The 25,892-nt window shown below is 34.5% G+C and overlaps 1 protein-coding gene across 2 annotated transcripts in view; it reads left to right on the plus strand.

Moving 5' to 3' along the window:
- The window catches only part of KIFAP3 (kinesin associated protein 3), a 118,199-nt gene that overhangs the window by 65,408 nt on the left and 26,899 nt on the right, over nt 1–25,892 (plus strand). For both annotated transcript variants that reach the window (XM_081027024.1, XM_081027025.1), the window contains 3 exons: nt 1,631–1,716; nt 14,313–14,502; nt 22,511–22,610. In XM_081027024.1, coding sequence (XP_080883150.1) covers nt 1,631–1,716; nt 14,313–14,502; nt 22,511–22,610 — 376 coding nt within the window. The remainder of the gene's footprint in view (nt 1–1,630; nt 1,717–14,312; nt 14,503–22,510; nt 22,611–25,892) is intronic.

Here is a 25,892-nt window from a genome sequence, read left to right on the forward strand (position 1 = left end):
CTACACTTACTCGTTTAACCTGCTAACATTGATCGTGCTGACCATCTCACATTGTTTTAAGTGCTGCATGTACTCAAGGAGTTTATATTCTTGGAGAGTTAGACAAGTAAATGAGAAAAAAATATAATCCAGTGTAATCAGCGTCAGATAAATAGGTATGTGCAATGGGCACAGGAGAGGCTACATAACCAAGTCTGGGGAGGTGATGAAAGGATGGCGGTGAAAGTGGTGTCTGAGCTGAATCTTTGTGTCTTTGGGGTATTGGGGGGGTGTGTGTGTGTGTGTGTGGTGATCTGCTAGTTCGTGTACAAAAAAAAAAAATAATCCAGTAACTCAGCAAAGGTAAATTTTCAAGCCACCTTCTTGGTGAAGCCTTTCTCGTCCTGTGCCTCCCTCCTTCCCAGCGGGATTAGTCACTGGTTTGCCCTCTTCAATAATAATTTCACAGAATATGGAATTCTAGATTGCCAGTTATTTCCCTCAGCAATTAAAGGTATTTTTTCACTGTCTTCTGGCCTTACTTGCTGCCAATGAGAAGTCTATAGTCTACTGATTATTGGTATGTGTCATGAAGTCTGATGACAATTTACTCTTTTTTCCTTATAAGTGAGTCAGTCTTTTTGCCAGGAAGACCAAAGGAATGTTTCTGTTTCTTTAAAGCCAAGTAGTTTTATTAGAATTTGACTTGATATTTATCATCCTTGCCTGATTTTTCCAAGTATGCAAATATGCTCTTTTTCAGTATGTAGTTTTGTCTTTTTTTTTTTTTTTCTTTCAGGAAAGTTTTCTTGAATTTTAGTTTTTAGTATTTGTTCTGTTCAGTTGCTTTGGTTGTTTTTGAGATTTATATTATGTTGGATCTTCTTTGACTGTCTTTAATATGTTCTAATTTTTAATCTCTTTTTATGTATTCTTTAATTTTATAAATTTTCTTCCTTTTTTAACCTTCAATTTCTCTTGAAGTTTTAGCTATTGTTTTTATTTACTCTTTTGCTGTTATAATTTAGTTTTTATATACCTGAAATGATTTTTACTTTATTTTTAGTTCTTTCCTGAATTATTTTATTTCTCTGAGGTTCCTAATTCTGACTTATATTGTTCTTTCATATGTATTCTATTGTTTCCTTAAATTCTTTTATCTCTTTTTGAAATATTAGGTTGCAGATTTTATCTTTTATGTGAAAATGTCTTATGTTTTCTTTTTCTTATAATAACCGTATATGGGATTTGACTGTGATTTTTTTCTGTTGCTCTTTTGTGTGAAGTTAACTTTGCTGACCTTTTAGGGAGAGCCAGGTGGGTCACAAAAAGTTTTACAGGTACACAGCTCTAGAGCTCCCTCTTCTGTTATTTTCATGATTTTCATGTTTTCAAAACTATGGCCTCATTCTTTGAGATATACTGACTGCTTTTCTTACCCATTTTTATCTAGATTTTTTTCTTTCTTATTCCTGTGTCGTAAACAAATGAAATATTAATTATTTCTGATAATCTTGTATTAATGATTTTATTTTAAAATTTGAAGTTAAATTTCAAGTTAGTGTGTAAATGTAGAGAAATGTGGGATTTTCTTATATGGTTGAATAGCCTCAATCTCATGCAGTTTGTACCTTTAACCACTTTTATTCAGAGGCTCCAGCATATCTCATAGATCTGATGCACGATAAAAATAACGAAATCCGAAAGGTCTGTGATAATACATTAGATATCATAGCGGTAAGTAATTTTTCTTCCTACACAAAGTATAGTAGTCTTCATTTTGGGGGGAAAAAGACAGTGTACACTTGTTTGGAACAAATAATTCATTCTTGTAAATACAAATTTATATTTTGGTAAAACTCAGAAAATACAATGATACTAAATTCATTTTTTAAACATTAAGACCTTTGGCTTTCAACTTTTAAGTATAATCTTCTTTCTTAAAGAGGTTTTATGCGTATTCAGAGTTTTAGGTCTGTTCAACATGTCATCTCAGCATCACTTGTTTTTCATAAAAATTATTGCATAGGAGCAGGGGGTTTGATGACAATTCCTGCCAAAACTCAACAGTCAATTTTGCAGTTGGGTCATTAATTTTTTTTTTAATAAATCAAATCTTCTATCAACTATTTTTTCAATTCTTTGGTAATTTTTGTTATATACATAGAATTGTTTTGTAAATTGCTTTGGAATTATGAAACACAAAAATGTTATTCTTATTCATGACTTTAGAAGTTTTTAAAGAATCTATAACTGGAGAAATATGATCAGAGTGATAATCTGAGTCCTGGATCAGAAACCTGCCCCCTGTGCAGACTCTTCTTCAGAATCCTGCTGCCCACCCTAGTCTTTTGCCGGGATGTGAGCCTTGCACATGGAATGTACCAGATTCTAGATCACTTTAAATATTTGTTTCACTTATGGCAGGTACAGCTACACACAGTCTGCTTGCTTCCTTGGTAAAACTGGAGTTGCAGTTTTTTATTTTGGCTCTCCTTGTAAAATGTTTCTTGAATATAGCCTATTCAGTAGTTTTCAAAGTTCAACCTAAGTGTTTTAAAAGGATCACAATAATAGTTTAAACAATCAGTTAACCACTTCATTGGAAATCCTCTAAGTTGACATTTCTGCTAGTCATGTCATTACAAAATTGGACAGTCACCATCAGGTTCCTTTTTTTGTCAAATGCCTGCATTTTATTTCATAAATTCATCTTATTTGATATCATAAGCTCTTTGGATTTGACTGAATATATCATTACTGGTTTAAAACTATATAAGTACGTTGGCATTTTTGCTTTGATCTCTAAATTAAAATAGGGAAACTTTACTATTAAATTTGTGCTCCGCCAAGATATTTCGTGCCTGTAGGCCACTGGTCACAGGGTTTATGACTATAGAATATTGATTACTCCTCGAGGTTGATTTCATGACTCATGTGCTATTTTCTAGTAGGTCACTAATGTCATTGTATATAAAGTATATAGTATAAGAACAAGAAACAAACTTCTTAAAATTCCACATGTGATTATCTTACCTTAAGCAATGAGGGAAAAAGAAAGATGTGAATCTGTAACGAGTTACCTTTTGCATACTTTTTAAATTGCCTTCTTTTGAGAAACAGTAGATGGAAGGTAATAATATGTTTAGATTTACATATTAGGTATGTTTGGTTTAGAATGTAAGTTAGTGATAGTTCCAAAAGGTCATGTCCTTCTTATTATAACAACGCCTAGTATAAAAATATGAATATATTTATTATAAAAGTTTTTATTCCCAATTATTTCTAAACTCTGGGCTCAAGTCTCTCATCTTAAACAGGAGGTATCCCCATGTTGTGTCTACCTTTCTTTTCTAGATACTGTCCTAGCTCTCTTCTTCTCTCTAGAACCAATGTTTTGAAAAAAATTGTCTACATATTACAGTTGACCCTTGAACAATGCGGGAGTTAGGGGGCCTGAACCCCTCCCCCATGCAGTCAAAAATCCACATATGACTTTTGATTCCCCCAAAACTTAACTACAGTCATCCCTCAGTATCCGCAGGGCATTGATTCCAGGACTCTCCTGACAGATACCAAAATCCACAGATGCTCACGTCCTTTATATAAAATGGCGCAGAACAATGCATGCAGTCGGCCCTCTCCATCTGTGGATTCCCAGCCGCAGATCGAAAATACTGTTATTGAGTCAGAGCTGGTTGAATCCACGGATATGAAACCCTGGGATACAGAGGGCTGACTATATATTTATTGCAAACAAATCCTCATATAAGTTCAAACCCGTGTTGTTCAAGAGTCAACCATTCTTCCTTCATTTTTTTTACTTCCCCCCATCCTCCTTTCAAACTATGCCAATTCTGGCGTCTGCCTCCATTGCTGCATTGAAACAGTATTCTCTACAGTCACCCTGACCTTCATTTTTCTAAATCCAGTGAGCACTTTTAGTCTTCGTTTTACTTTGTTGATCCTACCCTCTGTGAAGGAACTTATAAATCCTAGTGAGAGTTAAAATGTAAAATCACAAAGAAAATTATTTTAAATTATTACGCTCAGTAAAAGCCTTGTTGATGTGAGGATTCAAAGGAAAAGAATCAGCAAAATGAAATTGGTGATACAACAGCAACTATATTGGCTCCCTAAGATGCTGTCTGACCACTTGAGTCAGTATGTAAAAATCTGAACACATAATCTGAATGTTCCTGTGTGAATTTGGAATCCCACTGTGTTACTCTACCGAGTCGTATTCGTAGCTGAGTTTCCTACAAGAGAAATAGTCCAGTACTGCTGACAGAAGGGCACCAGCTCTAGAAACCTCCCCTGTCCTTCTAGAAGAATGTTTGTTTACCTTTGTGCTCTTACGCACCTACAAGAGTCAAGGCCCTGTCAGTTTTAGCTTAATAGTAGAGAAGTGTGCCACTGGGAGCAGCTTCTTCCCAAAACATTTTCTCCTCTTCTGGTTGAGCGTTCTGATTCTGATTCAACTTCTGGCCTCTGTGAAGTGGCAGCTGATCTAATAGAGCATTGCATCGACAATGCAACTGCTTCAGGTTCTCTCACCTGTGAATAACGTCAGGCCGTTTGTCTAGCTATGAGGAGTCAGTTTACAGTGACGCTCCTGAGCACTGGAGCGTGTCGTAAGGGTCAGAGAAAGTCTGTGTGAAGCACATACCACATGACGGTCACTCAGTGTTTTGTTCCAATGAGACCAAAACTCAGACTTAATTGGAACGTTTATACGTGTGTATCTGGACCAACATTTCCCTCTTTTAGCACAGTTAATTATGCTGTTGCTGTTTTCTGTTCATTTAACATTTTTAAAATGTATGGGAAGATCATCTGTTCACCGTTTGGACTTTAACTGTGGGAAGTTATTTGGAGTATATATTTTAGCCAGTCATACTACTATTTATAGTGTACATTAAGATTATCCTGCAAAGTGGCTGAATTTAGCATTTTAAAGCTTCATGTCAGGACAACGAACTGAACAGAGCAGTGACCGAAAGGCCTTGACGAGGACACTGGGGTGACAGGGAGCGGCCTTTTCTGGGTGGACTTGCCTCCGCGGTTCAGGGAGCCATTTCTCAGTCTCTGGTGACTTACTGGGATGTCACAGCTCACCTTGGACCAAAGTTACACTCCTCACTTGCTGGGCTTCCTTATTTGGGAGAAATGTGAGGAGTGGGCATTTTAATGCATCAGCGTCTCAGGTCCACGTAGCTGCCAATCTGTGGTTCTCTGAGTTCAGACTCTATTACTGATCATGATTCAGGGTGTTATTTGCTTGTCCTGAATCTTTTTCAAGAGTAAAACAAGAGGAAATTCACTTAATTTGAAACAGGGGAAACTTTGATTAGGCACAGTAAAGATGATTAAACACTAGAAATAGGCCATCAAGAGAGAATGTGAAATCTCTGTCCAGTTAGCATCTGTAATAGCTAAATAACCAACTTGCTAAAATAACTTGTTAGAAACCTGCCTAGAAAGGGAGTGGGTGATCTCTTAAGACTCCTTTTACCTCCAGATTTTGATTTCCTAGTATCTCAGCATGACTGGGTACTATAATAATAACAAATAAAAAATAAATAGAACGGGAATACTTGTAGCTTAAGACAACTTACCGTTAAGAAAACAAACTTCTTTTTCACTCAGACAGCATGGAATAATACTAAGGAAAATTCGGTGTCTTGCAACCCTTAAGGAAATATGCCTTCTGCAATAAAGTACTTGTCCCCCAAATTATGGAAATGTTACATTAGTGATGATTTGTTTAATGTATTTGGGCCTGAGCCCTGAATTGGTGAATTGAAACAGATGTGTGGCGGCAACGCTCTGTACCACGGAGGATTGCATGTTTGGTGATGTGGTCTCTGTGGCCTCATCAGCAAGTTGTCGCCTGTCTGACGAGGCCTCGTGTGTAGTTTCAGGCGGCAGAGGATGGGGTGGGTGCAGAGTGGAGGAAGGAGGCAAAGAGAGAGGAGCTTGGCCTCTTGGTTTTCAGAGGGGATTGTATGGCAGTTGACCATTGCCTTTTCTCTTCCAAGCCTTGGGAATCACAAAGGGAAGAACAGACCCTGCCATACACAGAGAGCCTCTCAAAACCCAGTGAGATTTTTACCCTTCTGTACGTCCTCAACTTTGTGGGAAGCATTTGAGAACCTCATAAATTCTTCCCCAATTGCTAAACGCATTCCTCCCCTGACCTTACTGGGTTTTCCAACACTTAATACATATTTATAAAGCACATATTGTGTTGCAGACCCTAAGATACACATTGGGAATACAAAACTCAACAGCACCAAGATCCTAGAATATATAAGTGTACAATCTAGACCCTAGAGAACACCAGGATACTGGCATCTAGATGTGAGCTGGTCTTCCAGCAGCCGTATTGCTCCATGACCCTGTCAACAGACCTCTGTAGCAACGGCACGTTGGATCTCCAGGACATTTACAGGGAAGGGTATGTACCCAGTTCTCTGGTAAAGACTCGGTCTGTCTAGCCAGGCACAGGTCCTTGTGCTTCGATACTAACACAGGCGTGTGTAGCTGAGATTGGCGGCCCTGTCTCTTTTAGCAACTCTAATTATCATGGGCAGATTGTGTGTGTTTTAACAATCTGGAATTAATACCTAGCTCCAGTATTTTAAACTTGGAAAGGAAACTGCTAACTTCATTCCAGGATAGACAAAATTACATTTACTAAGACTGGTGTCTTGAAATGAGATAAACCAATGTAGGTTTACCTGTAACCTCTTAAGACATCAATTGTTACGGGCCCCACAAAAAGTACTGGTTACCCCTGTATCAGATAGAAAAACTGAGTTTATGAATCATCTTGCCAGCAAAGGAGAGCACTTTAAAAATGTCTCATACATCTTTAAAAGGGGGTTCATAGGATTAGGGTTAGCATTGAAACTCAGGTTATTTCAGGACAGGCTTTCAGAAGCAGCGAGTGGGGAGGGATCGTCCAAAGTGGGTAGACGGTGCTCACCTTTAACTGGCTTGCGGGTTGGGTGTGGGCACCCAGCAGAGAGTTTTAAGTGAGTTGTCGACAGAAACTTCTAAGATGTTCTCCAGAGCATGTATAATTGGTTCTTGCTTATTTGCCAGTTTCGATAAATTTTTGTTTCTCAGATTTGTAAGTTTGATTTTTATTTCTCAATTCCATGCAGTCGAATTGGGTTTAGTGAGATGAGTTTGGTTAGCCCTCATTTGGAGTTCATTTTTATATTACATAAAACTGAAACACAGAAATTTAGGGTATTTTTCCAGCTTGTTAGAATTTACATATACAAGACACACACAACAGGTCCTTAATAACATGGTTTCTTTATAATGTGGAGGAGATGCCCTAGCGACTTAACTGCTTTTTATCAGTTAGCCTACAGTACAGCTGATTTCATTAGAAATCATTTCACTTAGAGTCGCAGAACCTATAATGACGTTGAGTGAGGATTACTGTATGTGACATTTATGTGTATGTGTATGTGCACACGTATGAATGTGTATGTAACCCTGCCTGTCCTATGCAAGTTACTTTGTTGTTGTTTTTTTTATTGGCAACAGTTGGATTTAAAAGAAGCCAAGCTAGTATGAAAGATAAAAATCGTGATTTCTTGCTTAAATAACTTCCGTTTCGTTATATCTTTTACTTTGTGGCCTGAGTGGATATGATACCTGAAATGGTGTTGCATAGGCGAGCCCCTCTGTGCTTTCACCGGAGATTGAAGAGAGAGCTCTCCTTTGAGGTCTCGTTGGAAGATGCCATAGTCCATCCGGACTGAAGGGCAGCCCCTGGTACAGGACTGTGGCAGAGCACACAGCACGTGCACACGTCAGCGTCCCTGCTGTGTGTGCACTTACTGACGTGTGCCTGCACGGACACATTGTGCGCTTCGCGTGGGGAGAAGGATTTGCCAAGGTAGAAAAGGCATCTTTTCAGCAGCTACTAACTTACCCTTAATGAGCAACTAAATTACTCTAGATCGGCTTTAATTTAGTATGAAGAATTGTATTAAATAAACCATATTACATTTCAATTAGGGGGCTGCCACATTAAAGAAGAAAAGAAAATCTGTTTTCCATCAGTTATTGTGGAACACAAAGCAGATCTGTGTAGCTCTATGTTATCCTATAGTGTGTTAATCAGGTACAAGGTGTGACGGAAGCCAGTGACAACGAGTTTTCCTGATAGTGAACAGACTCTGGTTGTAGGCCGGCTGAGGCTTCGTGACGTTGCAGTGGTTTTGCAGCAAACAAAATGATGCAGGACTTCAAAAAGGATGGCACCTTCCACTGAAAATCAAGCCTCACGTTTTCCATGACGCTTTAGAATTTATGAAAACCAAGTGCTAAAGACTGTAACGTAGATGGTAAGAAGGGAAGGCAGAGCGCGCACACCCTTAAGTCTAAGAGAAAGGCAAGCCTCCAAGCAAAGGTGTCAGGGAGTTCTATGTTGGGACATCAGGACTCATTTTAAACACAGAGAACAAACTGCATCCCTGCACTGGTTCCACAACGGCTGGACAGACTCCTGTGACGTGTCTTCGCCGTGGCTGACCTATGACATCCCTGAACTTCCATAGTTATGCCCTGCTAAGGAGGGGTGGTGGCGTAAGAGGGAAGCAGGGATTGGGGGCAGAAAGGTTAGAGGGAATAGATTTCATTGATATATGTTGAAGTTATTAAATTTTTGACACTGGATGTTCATCTAGAGTTGCTATGTAACTTTAGAAAATACATTCCTAATACTGCCAGTTTTCTTCAGTTTGAGGGATAGTCATTTCAACAGCTGTATGAAGTGATGGTATTAATTATAGATTTTTATTTCTAGAATGTTAGAATTTCAGTAAATCTTAGATTTGTTTCATTTTAGAAATGGAAAATATGAGACAAAGGATATTAAATACCTGTAGAAGGTTACATATTTCTGTTATATCAGAGCCAGAACCAGAACCCAAGTCTCCTAACTCCTAGTCCTAGTCCAATATTCTTTGTATCATACCATCCATGTTACCAATATCTATAAATTCAGACCCTGAGACACAAATAAACTATGACTTGGACATGACTGGTAAATTCTACTCATTGAAATGTATATAGATCTCGGAGGCTAGGAATTCCAGAATGGTGGTCCATGAGAGAAGGATAAAGCTTCTACTGCATTTCACTAAGATGGAAGAGAAACAATGTATGTGTGTGTGTGTGTGTGTGTGTGTGTGTGTGTGTGTGTGTGTGTGTGTGAGAGAGAGAGAGAGAGAGAGAGAGAGAGAGGCACACACTGCTCTGGGGAGGAGTTGCAAATACAAGATTGTTAACATGTTTCATCTTGAGAAAATATGTATCTATTTTGAGATTGTCTTTGTTACAATTTTAGTGTTAAAAAGGCCTTTCTTTTCTAAAACAATAATAGTAGGTGGCAGTTTATTTTACATTCAATGTCAGTCTCCCAAATTTGCTTTTGAACCTTTCCTGAAGTCTGGGACTGTTGGAACTACTGTCCTGGCCTATTTACTACACTTGCTGACTAGACTCTTAACCATATGCCAAAATATTTGATTTTCAATAAATTGCAATATAACAATCAGTGTTTCGGGAACAAAGATGAAAATCCAGCATCATATAGCAACATCATGCTATCTCATTTGATTCTAACCAACGTTTACTATGAAGGAAAAGGAGCGGTGGATGGTTTACATGAACATTTTGTTCCTCGTGACAAACATGCTTCATTCCAAGATATTGTTTTGCTAAACATCCGAATACCTGAGGCTCTATGATCACAAACTACAGCAAATTTTTATGGCACTAATACAACATCTTAATAATGCTTCATACTTAGCCTCTAAATTTAAAATATGTATTTAAAAAATGTTTTCCGTAGCTATCAATATTAGAATTTAAAAAGTCATTGAAAACTAGTTGGATATATATCAGTTTTTATTGTAGTTCTATCTCGGTAAAGGCATTATGGGTATTTTTTCTATAATTTTTTCGCTTTCAGTAATGCAGCAGTTTTACAGTCCTAAAACTCCACATATTTTCAAGAAGTCATGCTTCTTTATCCTGTGGCCTTGATACTGTTGGTCGAGGTTTTTGCTGTTTTCTTCACTATGATCTATAACAAAAAGCCACACATACTTTTTCAATCTCAAGGCCCCTTCTTGTGAAAACTCCACTTGTCATTGTAGTGGATTCATTGTCATAGGAATCTATAATCATTATTGGCTTTTTTGCAAAGCCATGCTTTTCTATATCCGATACGATTGCACAGCATGATATAGAATAATATGTTCTGTGTCACGTTTCCTGACGGAGAAGCCGTTATTTTGTTTTGTTTCTGAAGATCTGAGAGGAAAACCATAGTGTTTTCATTGTGATCCCGAAACAGTAATGCACATGTTAACCATTATGTTAGTCACAGAAAATTAAACATATGGTCTTATAGTACAAAAACACTTCAAAATCAGAATAAAATTATTTTTAATAAAGAATGATAACGCAGTCTCTAACATGGCTGCTCTGCTTTTTGGCCTTAGACTGGTAGACCCTGAGGTAGAACCTGAGGGTAGTCCTGTGACATTTGGTCCTCGGTCTGTGCTAACTCAGTGACTGGGAAAATCCGCTTTCCCAAGACTCTAAAGTCCAGTTTTAGTGTCAGAGGTTAGCCGTGGATGCCTGTGGATGTTTTGGTTTGTGTGTTTGAATCTGCCAAATGGAGAGTAGATCGTCTCTTTTTAAAAACTCAGGCATGTGCGTAAGTTCATTAATAAGAACATTGCTGTAAGATTGAAGGGTGATAAGAAGGCTCAAGTTCAAAGGGCTGTTAGTGCAGAAAACAGCATCTTTGTTATACATTTCTACACTTATTAAGTATATTTTCAACATTAAATTAGAATGGTGAAATCTAATGAGAAGGGTGTAAGATGAAAACTAGAATAAGCATGAATTTTTTTTCTTTGTTCAGGGCATTGCTTCCTAGGCTGAATACATTTTATGGATATATGGTTTAAGGATTTACTTTTTAAATTATACCTACCTCTGTAACATTTCACAGTTATTAGTAAGAGGCAAGTTTTACTCTTAATGGAATAGCGAACCCCATATTTTATATGCTTTGGGTACTTGACTGAGTTTTAACTCCTATTCTTACCCTAGGAATCCATACGCTTGAACTTAAATTGTAATAAAACAATCAAATCACATGTTTTTCTGTCATCTTCCTTGAATACTTCTTCATTCATATTTAAAATCTTTTTACCAAAATGAAAAGTTAGTTTTATACCTCTTGCCAAGTGAAACAAGCTAGTGTTCATAAAAGAAACAATACCACTTAAATTAGTTCCAGTATTTAATGTCGACTTAATGAGGTTTCTGGTATTATAAGGCATATTCTGGGAGTTTTGGTGACCTGCAACTAACTTACCTTTTAGGAAAAAAAGCCAGTTAGTACAGAGAATTTCTTCCCCAAAATACCATTTTGCTTTTTGTTTGTTTGTGCATTAAATTCTTTACCTTAAAGATAATAAGTTCATCCTTTTCTTCTTCTGTAGGCGTATGTGATCATTCTTCTTAAGTTATCTGGCCACTTCTAATATGACAATAATCATTTTTGCAGCTGACTTTGAGCACATACACTGTGCTAAATATGAAACCAAAAAATATACTGTACTTTTGAAGTCATCCGAACTTTGAAGAGGTTCAAAGTTATATTGAGCACTTGGGCTAAGTTATTTTGAAGCTAATCAGAGTGTCCATGTTACATAATTAGCATCACTTAGCATTTTACTTAATTTTGGAAACCCAAGGTGACCTGCTAAAATCTGTAGCCAATGAAATTACTTGTAACAACATCTCTGTGCTATTATTTTTTTCAACTCCCATTTCCCTAACACCCTGCCATGTGTGGTCAGGTCAGAGAGAACATGATTGAGAATACAATGTGTGGCACAGTATACTTAGCAGACCAGAAGCTACTTCCTCCCACATCATTGATTGGTCAACAATTCTACCCCTTCATAGAATCTCAGAGCTGAAAGTTGACCTTGGAGGCCATTTATTATATTCTCATTCACTGAGAATATTCTCATTCTGCAGTGTCCCTGCCAAGTATTCATTTATTCTGTGTAATGGCCTTTTCCACACTGCTACCCAAGGTTACTTTAGTGTGCTGGGCCTCATTTTCTCTTTAATAAAGTGGCAATACTTATAATACCTAATTTAGAGAGCTATTACTTCAGTTAATTAACAGTAATGGCCAATGTGGTTTTCAGTATAGGTTTATAAGTTTTCTAAGTGCTTTATCTGTATTTTCTGACTCTATCAGAGCAATTTATGTGTGATCAATGATTGGATGATTATATAAATTTATATAAATTATATTTAATCACTATAACCATGCCAACAAGATATGGCATTTGGATATAGGATTTATTGTTTATATCTAAATTGTCAATTTCAAATGTAGGTTAGTATTGTAGATCTAACTTGGAGTACAAAAATCTCTGGTGATCTAAAAATTGCAACAGTTGAGTTAATAAATGTTTATTATTTTTAAATTAAAACATTATTTTTAATATTAAAATATTTTTAAATTAAAATGTTAAAAATTATTTTTAAATTAAATTAATTTAAATTAATTAAAATTCATTAATATTTATGATAGCTCTCCTTTTATATCATTTAATTTTAAGTAATTAGATAAGGAAATAGATTGACAACTAATAGGGATGTTACTAGGTAACTATTAGAAAGAAGGAAAGCTTAATAGTTCAGTGGCAAAATTGCCATCAGCAGTACCATAGACAAAACATATCTTCTCCCTCCACCAACCTCAGTTGAAAAGGAGCATCTAGGGGGTGGGTGGATGGCTCAGCTGGTTAGAGCGCGAGCTCTCAACAACAGGGTTGCTGGTTCAATTCCCACATGGGATGGTGGGCTGTGCCCCCTGCAACTAAAGATTGAAAACGGCGACTGGACTTGGAGCTGAGCTGCGCCCTCCACAACTAGATTGAAGGACAACGACTTGACTTGGAGCTGATGGGCCCTGGAGAAACACACTGTTCCCCCAACATTCCCCAACAAAATCTTTTTTTTAAAAAGGAGCATCTATATAGTTTCAAAGACATATGGTTAAAACACACATTCTGACAGCTGATACTGCTAAGAAAATTATTGATAATGTGAAACTTGTAAAATTTAACAAGTAAAATTTTAACAAGATAATTACCTTTATTATAAAATATCAGACTTATTCTTACATCTCAGAATTTCATTCTGTGATGTCTGTTTTTGACTTGAGCCTCAGCTTGGATGGAAATTTCTCAACTATTGGACTAAAATGTATATTTGGTCCACCTCCTAGTTGTCATGGTTATCTTGACTATTGGAGGACAGTGCTATTAGTAGCTGTTACCTTTCCAACTTCTTTTTAGGTAACTGGAGGCAAAAGTGGACAGAGGAATGACAGAGGAATTTAAAACTAAGGGCCCTAAGAGTAGGATGCTAAGAAATACCTGAAGCCCTTTGTTACAATCTATGCCATCAGGGGTACTGTCCGTTCATTATTAAATGAATGCACTAGTCAGCAGTAGCCATAACCTGTGGGAAAAGGAGGAAGCTAGACAGGTTCAGCTGTAGTTTACAATAACGGGCCTATTTGTCCTTCAGAAACACTCACCAAGGGTTTTCTCTGCACAGGTATTACAGGCATAGCAGTGATGAATAAGCCATAATCTTGCTCCTTAGGAGTTCATGGTTGAAGCAGGAGATAGGCATTTGAAGAAGTAATTATGACTAAATAAGATAACATCACCATTTTGTGGTTGAAACAGAATTCAGTTAAATTCTGGTATTTGTTTTCTGTAGTAATCATTTCAGTAGTTAGGTGAAATACTTTACTAATGGTTTTGTTTCCCCCCTACTGCAAAGTATTGTCCAAACAAAAAGATACAGCAAAAGATGTACTTTTCATGCTTCACCACCTGTCATTAGTGTCACAAGTAATGTTATAGCCACAAAACTCTTTGGGAGCTGAAGACTGGTTGCTCAACTAAATTCTAGTAATACAGGCTTTGTGAAATTTAAACTTTTCCAGTTTTTGCCATTGCCATTAGCAATTGGTCATCCACACAGAGATTTCTTTACTATTATGTATTTAATTGACTTGTGTTAATTGTATAAAGTAATTCTGCACAGTTCCTTTTAATGTTCCCTCTGACCCAGGTGAAGGCCCCCCAAATTCTCTTCCCATGAGATAGAAGTATGTTACCTAAGGACCAAGGGAGTGCCTTCAGAAGCTTACAGAATAAGGGTTTGTTGTTTGTGTTCAATAGGAATATGATGAAGAATGGGCTAAGAAGATTCAGAGTGAGAAGTTCCGCTGGCATAACTCGCAGTGGCTGGAGATGGTAGAGAGCCGACAGATGGATGAAAGTGAGCAGTGCTTGTATGGTGATGACCGGATTGAGCCATACATCCATGAAGGAGACCTTCTCGAAAGACCTGACCTTTTCTACAACTCAGGTACGATGATAAGCAAAGCAAACACACACAGTTTGTCTGCGTGCCATAAACAGAGATTTTGGTCTGCCAAGCTTGCTCTCTCCCAAGCTTCGTAAGCACTTCTTTCAAGATATAAATGGTCTTCTGCTAATGATTTCAGACATAACATCACTACACACCAAGCAAACCTATTAAGTCACTGTTAGTTTTTTCTAGGTTGGTCTTTGATGTGTTCTCCATAAAAAAGGCTGTAGCCAGGAAAATTAATTGCTCTTAGTTTATTACATTCTAGAATATATAACTTCAAATGACATCTTCAAGAGTTCTGACTTATGTTGGAAAATGTAATACTCATTTTTCTCTATTCTGCATTTATTTAAATGTGTAACTTACTAATTTATGTTTTGTTTTCCATGTATTTCATTTTAACAGGCTAATTTTGCCACGGTTTTGCTTTAGTTTTGGAGTAGTAAACTATTTGGTGACTGTATTTGATTGGGATGATTTAGGTAATTTATAGCAATAGATTTTTTTCCTTCTAAACTCTGCTTGTGTTTTCAAGGTAAAATTTAATTTTTGCATAAATCTTACATATGTTATAACCTTGTTGATTTTGCCATACCACCTTTTTCCAGGGATGTGTTTGGCACAGAGATTGGTAAGTTTGTGTATATTCTGGCTTTTAATGTGCTGCACTATTGCCAATATTAATATCATTTCATTGAGAAGAGGAAAGGATTGCTAATGAAGATCTATAGCACGTTGGAAGTAAAAAGCATTTAAGTAATTGTATCTGAATTAATGGCTCACTTTTTCCCCTACTATTTTGATTCATGTGTTGTCATAATTGTGTTGTGCAAATTGCATTTTTTATATTATTTTTCTATTTGATATAGATACTTGAATCCTGGAAAATTGATACTTTACTTTGAAAATTAAATAGATTTCTTCCTAACTGAACTTTACAGTAGTTATGAAATACCATTTTGTGTTTCAAACCAGATGGTGGAGATCATTAATTTCAACCAACCAGAATTTCTTAGCTCACTAATAGCAAGCAGCTGTTCCTTACGTATTCAGATATTCATGAAGTAAAATGATGTAAAATATATATGATACGAATTTTTTTTGTTAATAGAAATCAGAATTTCTTGGAATCGGGTTTCTTGCTTTGAAGATTGATAGCTACTTTTCAGTGTGAATCAATTACCAGTTTCTAAAACAGAATAAAACTTTCAATCATCTCAGTATTCAACTTTGTTGTTTTAATACAATTAGAATTTTAGAGCAAATCTCTAAAAAGTTATACCACATTTCCAAAATTGACTTAACCTCTTAAAATAAAAATCATAAACATTTCTTGTGAGATATTTTATAATTAAAATGTACATCTTATGCTTTTGGGAGAAGTCTAAATTACATGTATTTTTATATATCCAAATTTAGAAACAGCCGCCACTGATGGAAAAATAAATAAATTTAGGCATTTGAGGAGTGAAATATTATCATTAGGTAACCTCATGGTGTTTTTTAAATCCCTGTAGCCTGGTGATATGGTAGACATTTCACAGTGGAGATTTCATTGTTGTGAGTTTAAAGATACAGTCTCATATCAAGCCATCTATTGTTTTTTTCAGTTTATTGTTTTACCTAGTTCTTTTTCCATGAATTATTCATCTACTAAACGGATCTCGGTAGTATCTCTAGATGTGTGCCTTGGAAATCTAGATAATGCCAGCCTCCTGCCTTTTAGTGTGTAGTTGTATGTTCAGAAACTTCAGAGAAATTTGTAACACTGCAGGTTTGTTTGAATGCAAGAGACATCTATTTAAGCCCCTGGGTCTCCGTGAAACTTCAGGCTGCTTCCGACAGAAGCAGCTTCAGTAGCTTTTCAGCCACAGAGGTTAAGCTAAATGGCCCATGATTCCCTGGGTCTTATCTTTCACTTTAAAATGAAGCAGCATTTGCTACTGCCTAATTATTATATTGTCTTCTATTTTTTCAAACTCTTAAATATGTCAAAATGGAACTGTTTGTCTCTTTTATTTTTAAAAAGGATCTTAGTGTTGTCTTATGAAATAGGAACCTAGCATCTCTTTTAGTCATAGTATTTTTTCCTTAGAGTTAAAATTATTGTAATTGTAATCACTGAATCATTTCCTTTTCTGTCATGAAAATGGTGCTGTTTGCTGAGCACTTCTGCCCACAGAGAAAGTACATTATAATTTATAAAGCTATATTGCTACTACGCATTTCTAAATGACTGTTTACTTTTTTGTTCTACATCAGTTGTGGTGATCTTACTCTGGGCATTTAACATGTAAATGTATTTCTGGAAGCTTAAAATGAAGCTTAAAATGGTTTGTTTCTGTTTTTATTCAATTTCTTTCATTGTAAAACTATAGTTTTCGTTTACCTATGTGTTTCTGTGATGTGTCTTATCAGGTACAGCCAAGCCAAATAAGGTATGATTTATCTATTTTAGTCATTTCTTTTTCTCATGTTCTCCATTATTGATATTTTCTCCCATTCAATCACAATTCCAGTATTAGCTAGTTCACCAAAGAGCCCAATATTATGTATTTGACTTTAAAAAATAAAGTTTGTTTCAGTAACAGTCTATAAGAAGATACTGTTTTTGCAATTTTTATTTTTATTTATAAGCCAGTTTTTAAACTGATTTTCAGATATCAGAAGGCTGATAAATTACGTATGTTGACAATTAGTTTGCTTTGATTTCATCCTCGTTCCAATACATACCCCATTTTACTCATAAGCATATTTGTCATCATTATTTGGAACACCTCAGAAAGGTGTGTTGTGTATAACCATAGAATTAAAGGCTTCATATAACTTAATAACCTAAGTGTGTATAATGTTCCACATCTTACAAAGAGCTCTGGTGTATATCATCTCCGTCTTCTGTTTCTTCTCTGGCTGATCAAATGAAATTCTTTGGTTCCTTGTTGCTACCTTTGAAATAATGTTAGAGTAAGAGCCTCAGAGGGGACACTTCTAGATTTATCTGGAGTTTATAATCACGACTATATGATTCCTTTTTAGTATTTCTATAAAGAATTAATTTTGGATACAGAATGCTGAGAAACAGATAGTTCCAAAGAAGCTGGGGTGCTTGTTTTGCAGATTTAATTTAAGGTATAATTTAACTTTTATACGTCATTCTAGTGAAGACAGATTGCTCATATATCAAGAGTTGCCTAAATTTTGTCAAGCCATTAAAGGGCACTATAGAAGCTGTAGTTTACAGAATGGATTGCAGTGTCCGAGGATTATTAAAAATGTTCAGAAGTATAAATTTTCTCCTTTTTTCTTACATAATATCAGGCTTATAATAATAATATTGTTAAACTAGTTGTAGTCTGGGTTCATAAAATTTCTGGCTGAATCTTTAAGCTCAGAAATACTTAGTTTGATCTCTGTTTGGTGAGCTCCCAGTTTGTAGTTCCCTCTCTGTATTCCATTTATCTGTTTGCTCCTCTTTTTTTCCCTTTGAAGATGGTGGGAGCTCTGAATCAAAATGAAGATGCTGAGAATTTGACAAGTTTTTTATTTAATTTCTTCCTAGTCTGGCTCACTTCCTGAGGTCATGTTTCATGTAATAAAAACTTAAAATATAATTCAGGTATCTTTTTATTGAGTTGTATTTATAGCTGAAGTATTTCTGAATATAGAATATTTTATTGTACTGCTATGGTGAATATATTTGTAGTCATTTTCAAAATGTGGTATACATTTTATTTTGGCATTTTTACTTAGCTTTGTTCCTCTAAAATTGGCAGATTTCTCAAACCCTGATCTTCAATTATTTGGTTTTAGTTAACAAAGAAGCTTGTTGATTTTTATTTGTCTTAACCTTACTAATTTTAGCTGTACTTTCACAAAGTGTTAGATCCATAAAAAATTATTATTTTTTTTTTACATGCTTAACTCTCTATGGTATCTTGGCATTTCCCACAAATTCATTTTTTTATAACATTTTTGTGTTTAGCTCATCTTTAACTTTTGGAGGACATAGAAACTGGGCTAAATATTAGACACATTTCAGCTACCTCTTAAGTATTTTAAATTTACTGAAGTAATAAGACAAATACCAATGCTGTTCATTGACAATTCAACAATTAAATAATAATATGTTTTTTGTATATGATATGTAACAAATAGGTATTTGTACCAAATGAATAGTACCTGGAGTCTTAAGGAAAGACAAATTACCTCACTTATTCATTTGCCAATTCTATTACTTTTTTAATTCACTCCATTTTTAATACCCTTACTCCTGAAAAAGATTTTGTCATTAATGCTTACCTATCTTTCGAGACTCAAGTCAATTACACCTCTGGCTCCCTCCCTCCCTCGCCAAGTAGGGTTTTCTAACCTCCATAGAACACAGAAATCTCTCTATAGCCTTTTCTGTCTCCAGCACTCATTTGGTATATGTATCTGTTCCTGTTGTATATCATTTATTAATGAAAAATATTATTTAAGTGTTTGTCTTAATTGTTTGTCTTATATTTCACTTAACCTAAAATTCTTAAAAACAGAAATTATTGTAATTTTTGTATTTCCCACAGGACTTAGGAAAGTATTATTGTGCATATAGTAGGTGTAAAATTGTCATCTGGTGACTGAATAATTTATTTACTATGTGCCAAATTTATAAACAATGTTGTGGTTATGACCTAGCCAATATTTACCTAAAAGTCACTTACAACCCAGAATACTTTCAAAATAGGAAACTTTAAAAGGCCTCAGAGCTTTCCAAATAGTTATTATAAAAGCCATTTACTAAAATACATTTGTTCCATATAAGTTTTAGGATTATTTGTTCTAGTTCTGTGAAAAATGTCATTGGTATTTTGATAGGGACTGCATTGAATCTATATATTGCTTTAGGTAGTATGGACATTTTAACTGTATTAATTCTTCCTATCCATGAGCATGGTATATGTTTCCATTTATTTGTATCTTCTTTAATTTCTCTCTTCAATGTCTTATAATTTTCTGAATACAGGTCTTTGACTTCCTTGGTTAAATTTATTCCTAAGTTTTTTGGGTGTTTTATTTTGATGCAATTGTGATTGGGATTGTTTTCTTAATTTCTCTTTCTGATAGTTCGTTATTGGTGTATACAAATGCAACTGATTTCTGAATATTAATTTTATATCCTGCTACTTTACTAAATTCATTATCAGTTCTAATGGTTTTTTTGGTGGAATCTGTGGGGTTCTCAATATATAGTATTATGTCATCTGCAAATAATGACAATTTTACTTCCTCCTTTCCAATATGGAATCATAAAAGACCCGAAATAGCCACAGGAATCCTGAGAAACAAAAACAAAGCAGGAGGTATCATGGTACCTGCCATTAAATTATACTACAAGGCTACAGTAATCAAAATAACATAGTATTGGCATAAAAACAGACGCATAGATCAATGGAACAGAATAGAGAGCCCAGAAATAAACCCAGGTCTATATCATCATTTAATCCATGACAAAGGAAGCAAGAGTTTATATTGGGATAAAGACAGTCTATTTAATAAATGGTGCTGGGAAAACTGGACAGATACATGCAAAAAAATGAAACTGGACCACCTTCTTACACCATATACAAGAATAAATTCAAAATGGATTAAAGATTTAAATGTAAGACGCAAAACCATAAAACTTCTAGAAGAAAATATAGGAAGTAAACTCACAAACATTACTATTAGTAATATTTTTTACTGATATATCCCCTCAGGCAAGGGAAGCAAAAGAAAAAAAATAAATATATGTGACTACATCAAACTAAAATGTTTTTTCATAGCAATGGAAACCATCAACAAAATAAAAAGGTATCCTACTGAACAGGAAAAGATATTTGCCAATGATACACTTGATAAGGGATTAATATCCAAAATTTGTAAAAACTCATACAACTCAATACCAAAAAACAAACAACCCAAATAAAAAATGGGCAGAGGACATGAATAGACATTTCTCTAAAGAGGACATACAGATAGTTAATAGGCATATGAAAGATGTTCAGTGTCCCTAATAATTAGAGAAATAAGTAAAAAGCACATGAGATACCACCTCACACCTATCAGAATGGCTATCATCAATAAATCAACAAACAAGTGTTGGCGAGAATGTGGAGAAAAGGGAACCCTCGTGCACTATTGGTGGGATGGCAGATTGGTGCACCCACTATGGAAAACAGTATGGAGGTGCCTCAAAAAATTAAAATTAGAACTAACTTATAACCCAGCAATTCCACTCCTGGGTATTTATCCAAAGAAATCCAAAACACTAATTTGAAAAAATATATGCACCCCTATGTTCATTGCAGTGCTAGTCACAATAGCCAAAATATGGAAACAGCAGAAATGCCCATCAATAGACAACTGGATAAAGAAATTGTGGTACATTCAGACAATGGAGTATTACTCTGCTATAAAAAAGAATGAAATCTTACCATTTGCAACAACATGGATGGCCGTAGAGAATATTATGCTAAGTGAAATAAGTCAGACTGAGAAAGACAAATACCATATGTTCTCACTTATATGTGGAATCTAAAGAACAATAAACAAGCAAACAACACAGAAATAAACTAAGAGATACAGAGAAAAAACTGATGGTTGCTAGATGGGAGGGGGTTTGGGGGATAGGGGAGAAGGTGAAGGGATTAGAAAGTACAAATTGGTCGTCACAAAATAGTCACGGGGATGTGAAATACAGTATGGGGAATATAATCAATAATGTAAAGATTATTTAGGGTGTCAGATGGATATTGGACATAACAAGGGGATCACTTCACAGATTGTGTAGATGCCTGACCACTGCTCTGTACACCTGAATCTGAAGTAGAATAATACAGAATATCAACTATAATTAAATATGTGTGTGTATGTGTACATATATAGTCACCGGATGTAAAATACAGCATAGGGGAGTAGACTGGGGGGGCGGGTGGTTACCACTTTGTGAGAGGTGTAAATGTCTAATCATTACATTCTTTTGTAAACCTGAAACTAATATTAAAAATAGAAGTTAAAAAAATAATAATAATAGACTACATTTGTTCTATGTGCAGGACGGCCCTGAAGCCATCACTTAGATCTTTTTTCCTCATATTCTTAGTCTTTTTTATCATTCTGTCAAAAATAGATTATCTGGATTCTAAGTTTGGAGCAAATGAGAAGATAGTATTACTCTAAAATTAGCAAGAAGTAATAAAGAAGATTTAGATTTATGAAAAGAAGCACTTTATAAGCAACTAAAAGACCTCAGAAAGCATAGTGGCGTAGAGCCATTTAACATAGAGTATTCAAATATGTCTATTAACCTATGGCTTGACTAATTAATGCTTATAATGAAGATCAAGTCATCAAGTATTTAAATTATTGGTAAGGACACTTTTTTAAATCACGGAGTATATAAAATATATTTACAAAGATTTCTAACCTAAGTTTGTATGTGTGTTTTAAAGTGTGTCCAGCATTGCTTTTTTAGAAATTCACTTACTTGAAATATCTAATTCCCTGGTCATGTGACACAAATGACGCTGTCTGGGTATAAAATGAGGGACGTACTACAGTTTTGCTTGTTACTGACACCATGCTATTTAATACCTCTTGGACTTTACTCACGCTATTTGCTTAGCCTGGACCGTCCTTACTGTCCCTGCCCCCCTTACCTCACCCCTGCCTTTTTCTGTCTTCTCCACATGGGTGTAAGCCTCTTGAAGGCAGAGATTGTCGTATTCATTTCTGTGTTAGTATAGTACTACCACATAGTAGGTGATTGATAAATGCTCAGTTGTTGCGCTGCATTGTTGTAAAAGAACACTTAAGTGTGTATGGTCTTCTCTTCAGACTCCCAAGAGAATAGTGTATCATGCTGCCATTTTTCTTTCCAGATTAAATATGCAGGCTATTTCCTATTGTGTTGCTTGCTGAATAGTTTCCTTTTTATTCCCTACAAATACGTTTTACTAGTTACCATTGTCCTTCTTTCTAGATGGATTAATTTCCTCTGAAGGAGCAATAAGTCCAGATTTCTTCAATGATTATCACCTTCAAAATGGAGATATCGTTGGTCAGCATTCATTTCCTGGCAGGTAAACTTTCCAAGAAAAATTTAATATATGTTATTTTCCTTGAAAAGCTAGAATTCTCTTCATTCCCCATTTCTCTTTTTTCACTAAGAGGGAAAAAATACTCAAATTTTCAAAAACATGCTTGCTTGATTTTAATTTAATTTGTGAAATCACATTTTCTATGTGAAAAAAAGGAGATCACAGTTCTGAAAAACATATATGCTTCATCACTTTGGAAAATAAAAGGCTGTGTATTGAAAGAGACAGTACTTTTGCCAAATTAATGAAGCCAGGTTGTTTCCTAAGTATTTTCCAAAGCCAATAAAACATATAAAATAAGAACACAATACATGGATTCTAACAATTATTCAGACATCACTGTTTTAAAAAGTTGATACTTTGATTAAAGACTTTTCCTCCCTGGATGCCATTCAAATAAAATATTTAAGGAAAAAATAAATCTGACATGTCAGCATTGTTCTATAATTGATTTTAAAATCTTACCAGAATACGTAAACAATATTTTCTCTTTCAAATCATTCCTAGAGGTGTGATATTTTAATTTAGGCTGACTGTTGAAATTTCACATAAACTACTCTGATGAATAGCTATAGTCTTATTTGCCGTTAAGATTATTTATTTTTTCTTTAAACTATTTATTTAATTTCCTCTTCTAAAATTCTACTTTTTATTAACATAAACTATTTGCCGTTTGGAGGATGTGTTTATGCATTTTTTAAATGGAAGAATACAATTATGACTATTTTATAACTCTTAATGATCACTTACAATAAGCCATTTAATCCAACAAATATTATAACCATTATTGGTCATCTATTGTGTATAATCTATTTTACAAACATTCGTCATATTTAACCTGCACAGCAAATGTTTTAAAGCAAGTATTGTTATAGCCATTTTACAAATGAAGAAATCAAGGCTTTAATAATTTAAGTAAACAGCTCACACAAGTAGTATGGTACAGAAAAAAATTAGGTATGTATGTTTCCAGAGCTTATGTTCTTTCAAACATGATGCCTAATTTGAAGGAAGCATAGCATACTCTAATAACTTCTAAGCCTTTTTTAACCACAATCACATTAAGAAATGCCTTTCATATTGCAACCCAGTGCACACATAGGTATTTGTTTACATATATGTATTTACCTATATATATGTAAAACAAAACTTTCTTAAAATGGTAGTCTTACTACCTATAATGCACAATTGTATATTCTATTTTATTCTATTGTTTCATTTTTGAAATGCAGATTGCAACTGACTATATTGGTTTTACAACTCACTAATGGTCATGACCCAAAGTTTAAAAACATGGTTGAAAATTATAGTATTACATGAAATGCGATAACCTTCTATGTAGTTCAGTATTCTGTAGTGGGCTTTATAAATAACAGAACTTTAGAAATAGTTTTGGTAGTATACTGGATTGTCATGGGAAGGAACCTCTAGCCTTAGGAAATAAAAGTTAAACATGGTTACATACCAGGAAACATATGGCTTTTAATTACCTTTGATGTTTCTGTCTAAATTAGCTGTAATTATTTAAGTAGAGGCTGTTTAATCATTACAACTACTGTACTCCATCGTGCAACAATTCACTGTACAAATGTTTTCTAAAACATAATTGAAAAAGGAAGAAATGATTTGGGTTTATAATCCTGATATTTATGTGGAAGATTTTTGTTGATGGCATTTACAAGATTAATTGTTCTGCTATTTATGTTTCACTATAACCAAAAAACATAATTTTTGTATCTCCTACAGATACTATGAATCTAAAGAAAGCAGACTGTTACTAATTATGCATTACTTATTTGAGAAAGACTTGCTTTCATTTTTTTTATATGATTATGTGATTTTTAAGAACCTGAACATTTTCATTGAAATTGAATATACAAAACAATGAACTTAGGAACTCAATTCAGCAAAATCTCTCATTTCTCTTTTTCAAAAATAATAATTTTATAAAACAATAAAAATGTTCTGAGACACAGGTGTACTTGATAACTAAGTTATACACTGTGTCCGAAAATTTCAGGATTTTATTCCTTAATTCTGTTATTAACTTCTTAGAAATGACGGGAAATTCTCTTACCTTTATACCTTCAGTTCTTTACAAGGGTAAAAATATTTAAGTATGTTCTTTCATATCATAAAAGACATATCACAGTAATGTTGGCTTAAAGGATTAGTTAATAAAGCTTACCATGGACTATTTTCAAATCAAAAGAGTGATATGTTTATTTATTATAATCATTTGATTTGAGAATTATTTGTTCTTTAAAAAGAACTTCCCCTGAGAAAGTTAAGTCTTTCATCTCTTGTCTTTTGTAATCTTTCAGGTCTTAAATCACATAACTATCGTTCTCTTTTTTATTTCCAAAAGAAATAATTTACAATGAATTTCCCCAATTTTTCTGTAGGTAATAGATCAAATAAGAAGGAATTCTCAGTGGATCAGCAGAGAGATAGAGAAAGTATCCAGTGTAGCCCAAACAGTCTTTCTTTCTATATTTCCTACTCTGGAATCATTTACTCTTCCTTTTATTCAATCATTTTTGGTTGGTTAAGATTCTCTTTTAATAGGATTTATATGCTCTTCTTTGATAGTTAGAAACCATAGATCTTAACTCTGGCTTACTTTTTAATTCCACAAAGATTTAAGTATTTTAAATTGCTACATAATTATTCACATATTTTGGCATGAAAATTTTGCTACATAATGTCCCAGATGTGAAATTTTAAACTAATGGCTATCTTTCAGCTTCTGATATCCAATAGGTAAATTTAAAGCTTACTAGATCAAGTTACATTGACTTAAAATACTACTTTTGAATTTTTTTGTTTTAACTGATTTTAAGCAAAATGGGAATATTTTTTGAGATGTAATGTGAAAAAAAGGTGTTGAACATGTATTCTTCACTGTGGAGATAAGAGTAAGCAAACTTAATGGACAACATGGAGAGTTAGCTATGAAAAAATATTATTTTGATTGAATTTTCAATATTGAAAATACTTATTTTTAAATACTTTTTAAGAAGAGGAAATTTATCTATTTTGAGGTTTTGTTTTGTTCTTTTAAAACAGGGAAATTGTCCAGATGACTTACAAATTCTTTCCCTGTTTTTTATCACGTCTTTGATAAGTAAGCACTGTCAAGTTATCTGGGGGAAAAATAATAAAAAATGTATAAAATGTGAATTTTTATGATTATCATTGTTTTTAATGATTTGAGAACATGAAACAATATGGCACTGCCGATTGGCTTTAGCCAGTACTCAT

This window comes from Rhinolophus hipposideros, assembly GCF_964194185.1.
Source record: "Rhinolophus hipposideros genome assembly, chromosome: 19".
Taxonomy (NCBI): Eukaryota; Metazoa; Chordata; class Mammalia; order Chiroptera; family Rhinolophidae; genus Rhinolophus; species Rhinolophus hipposideros.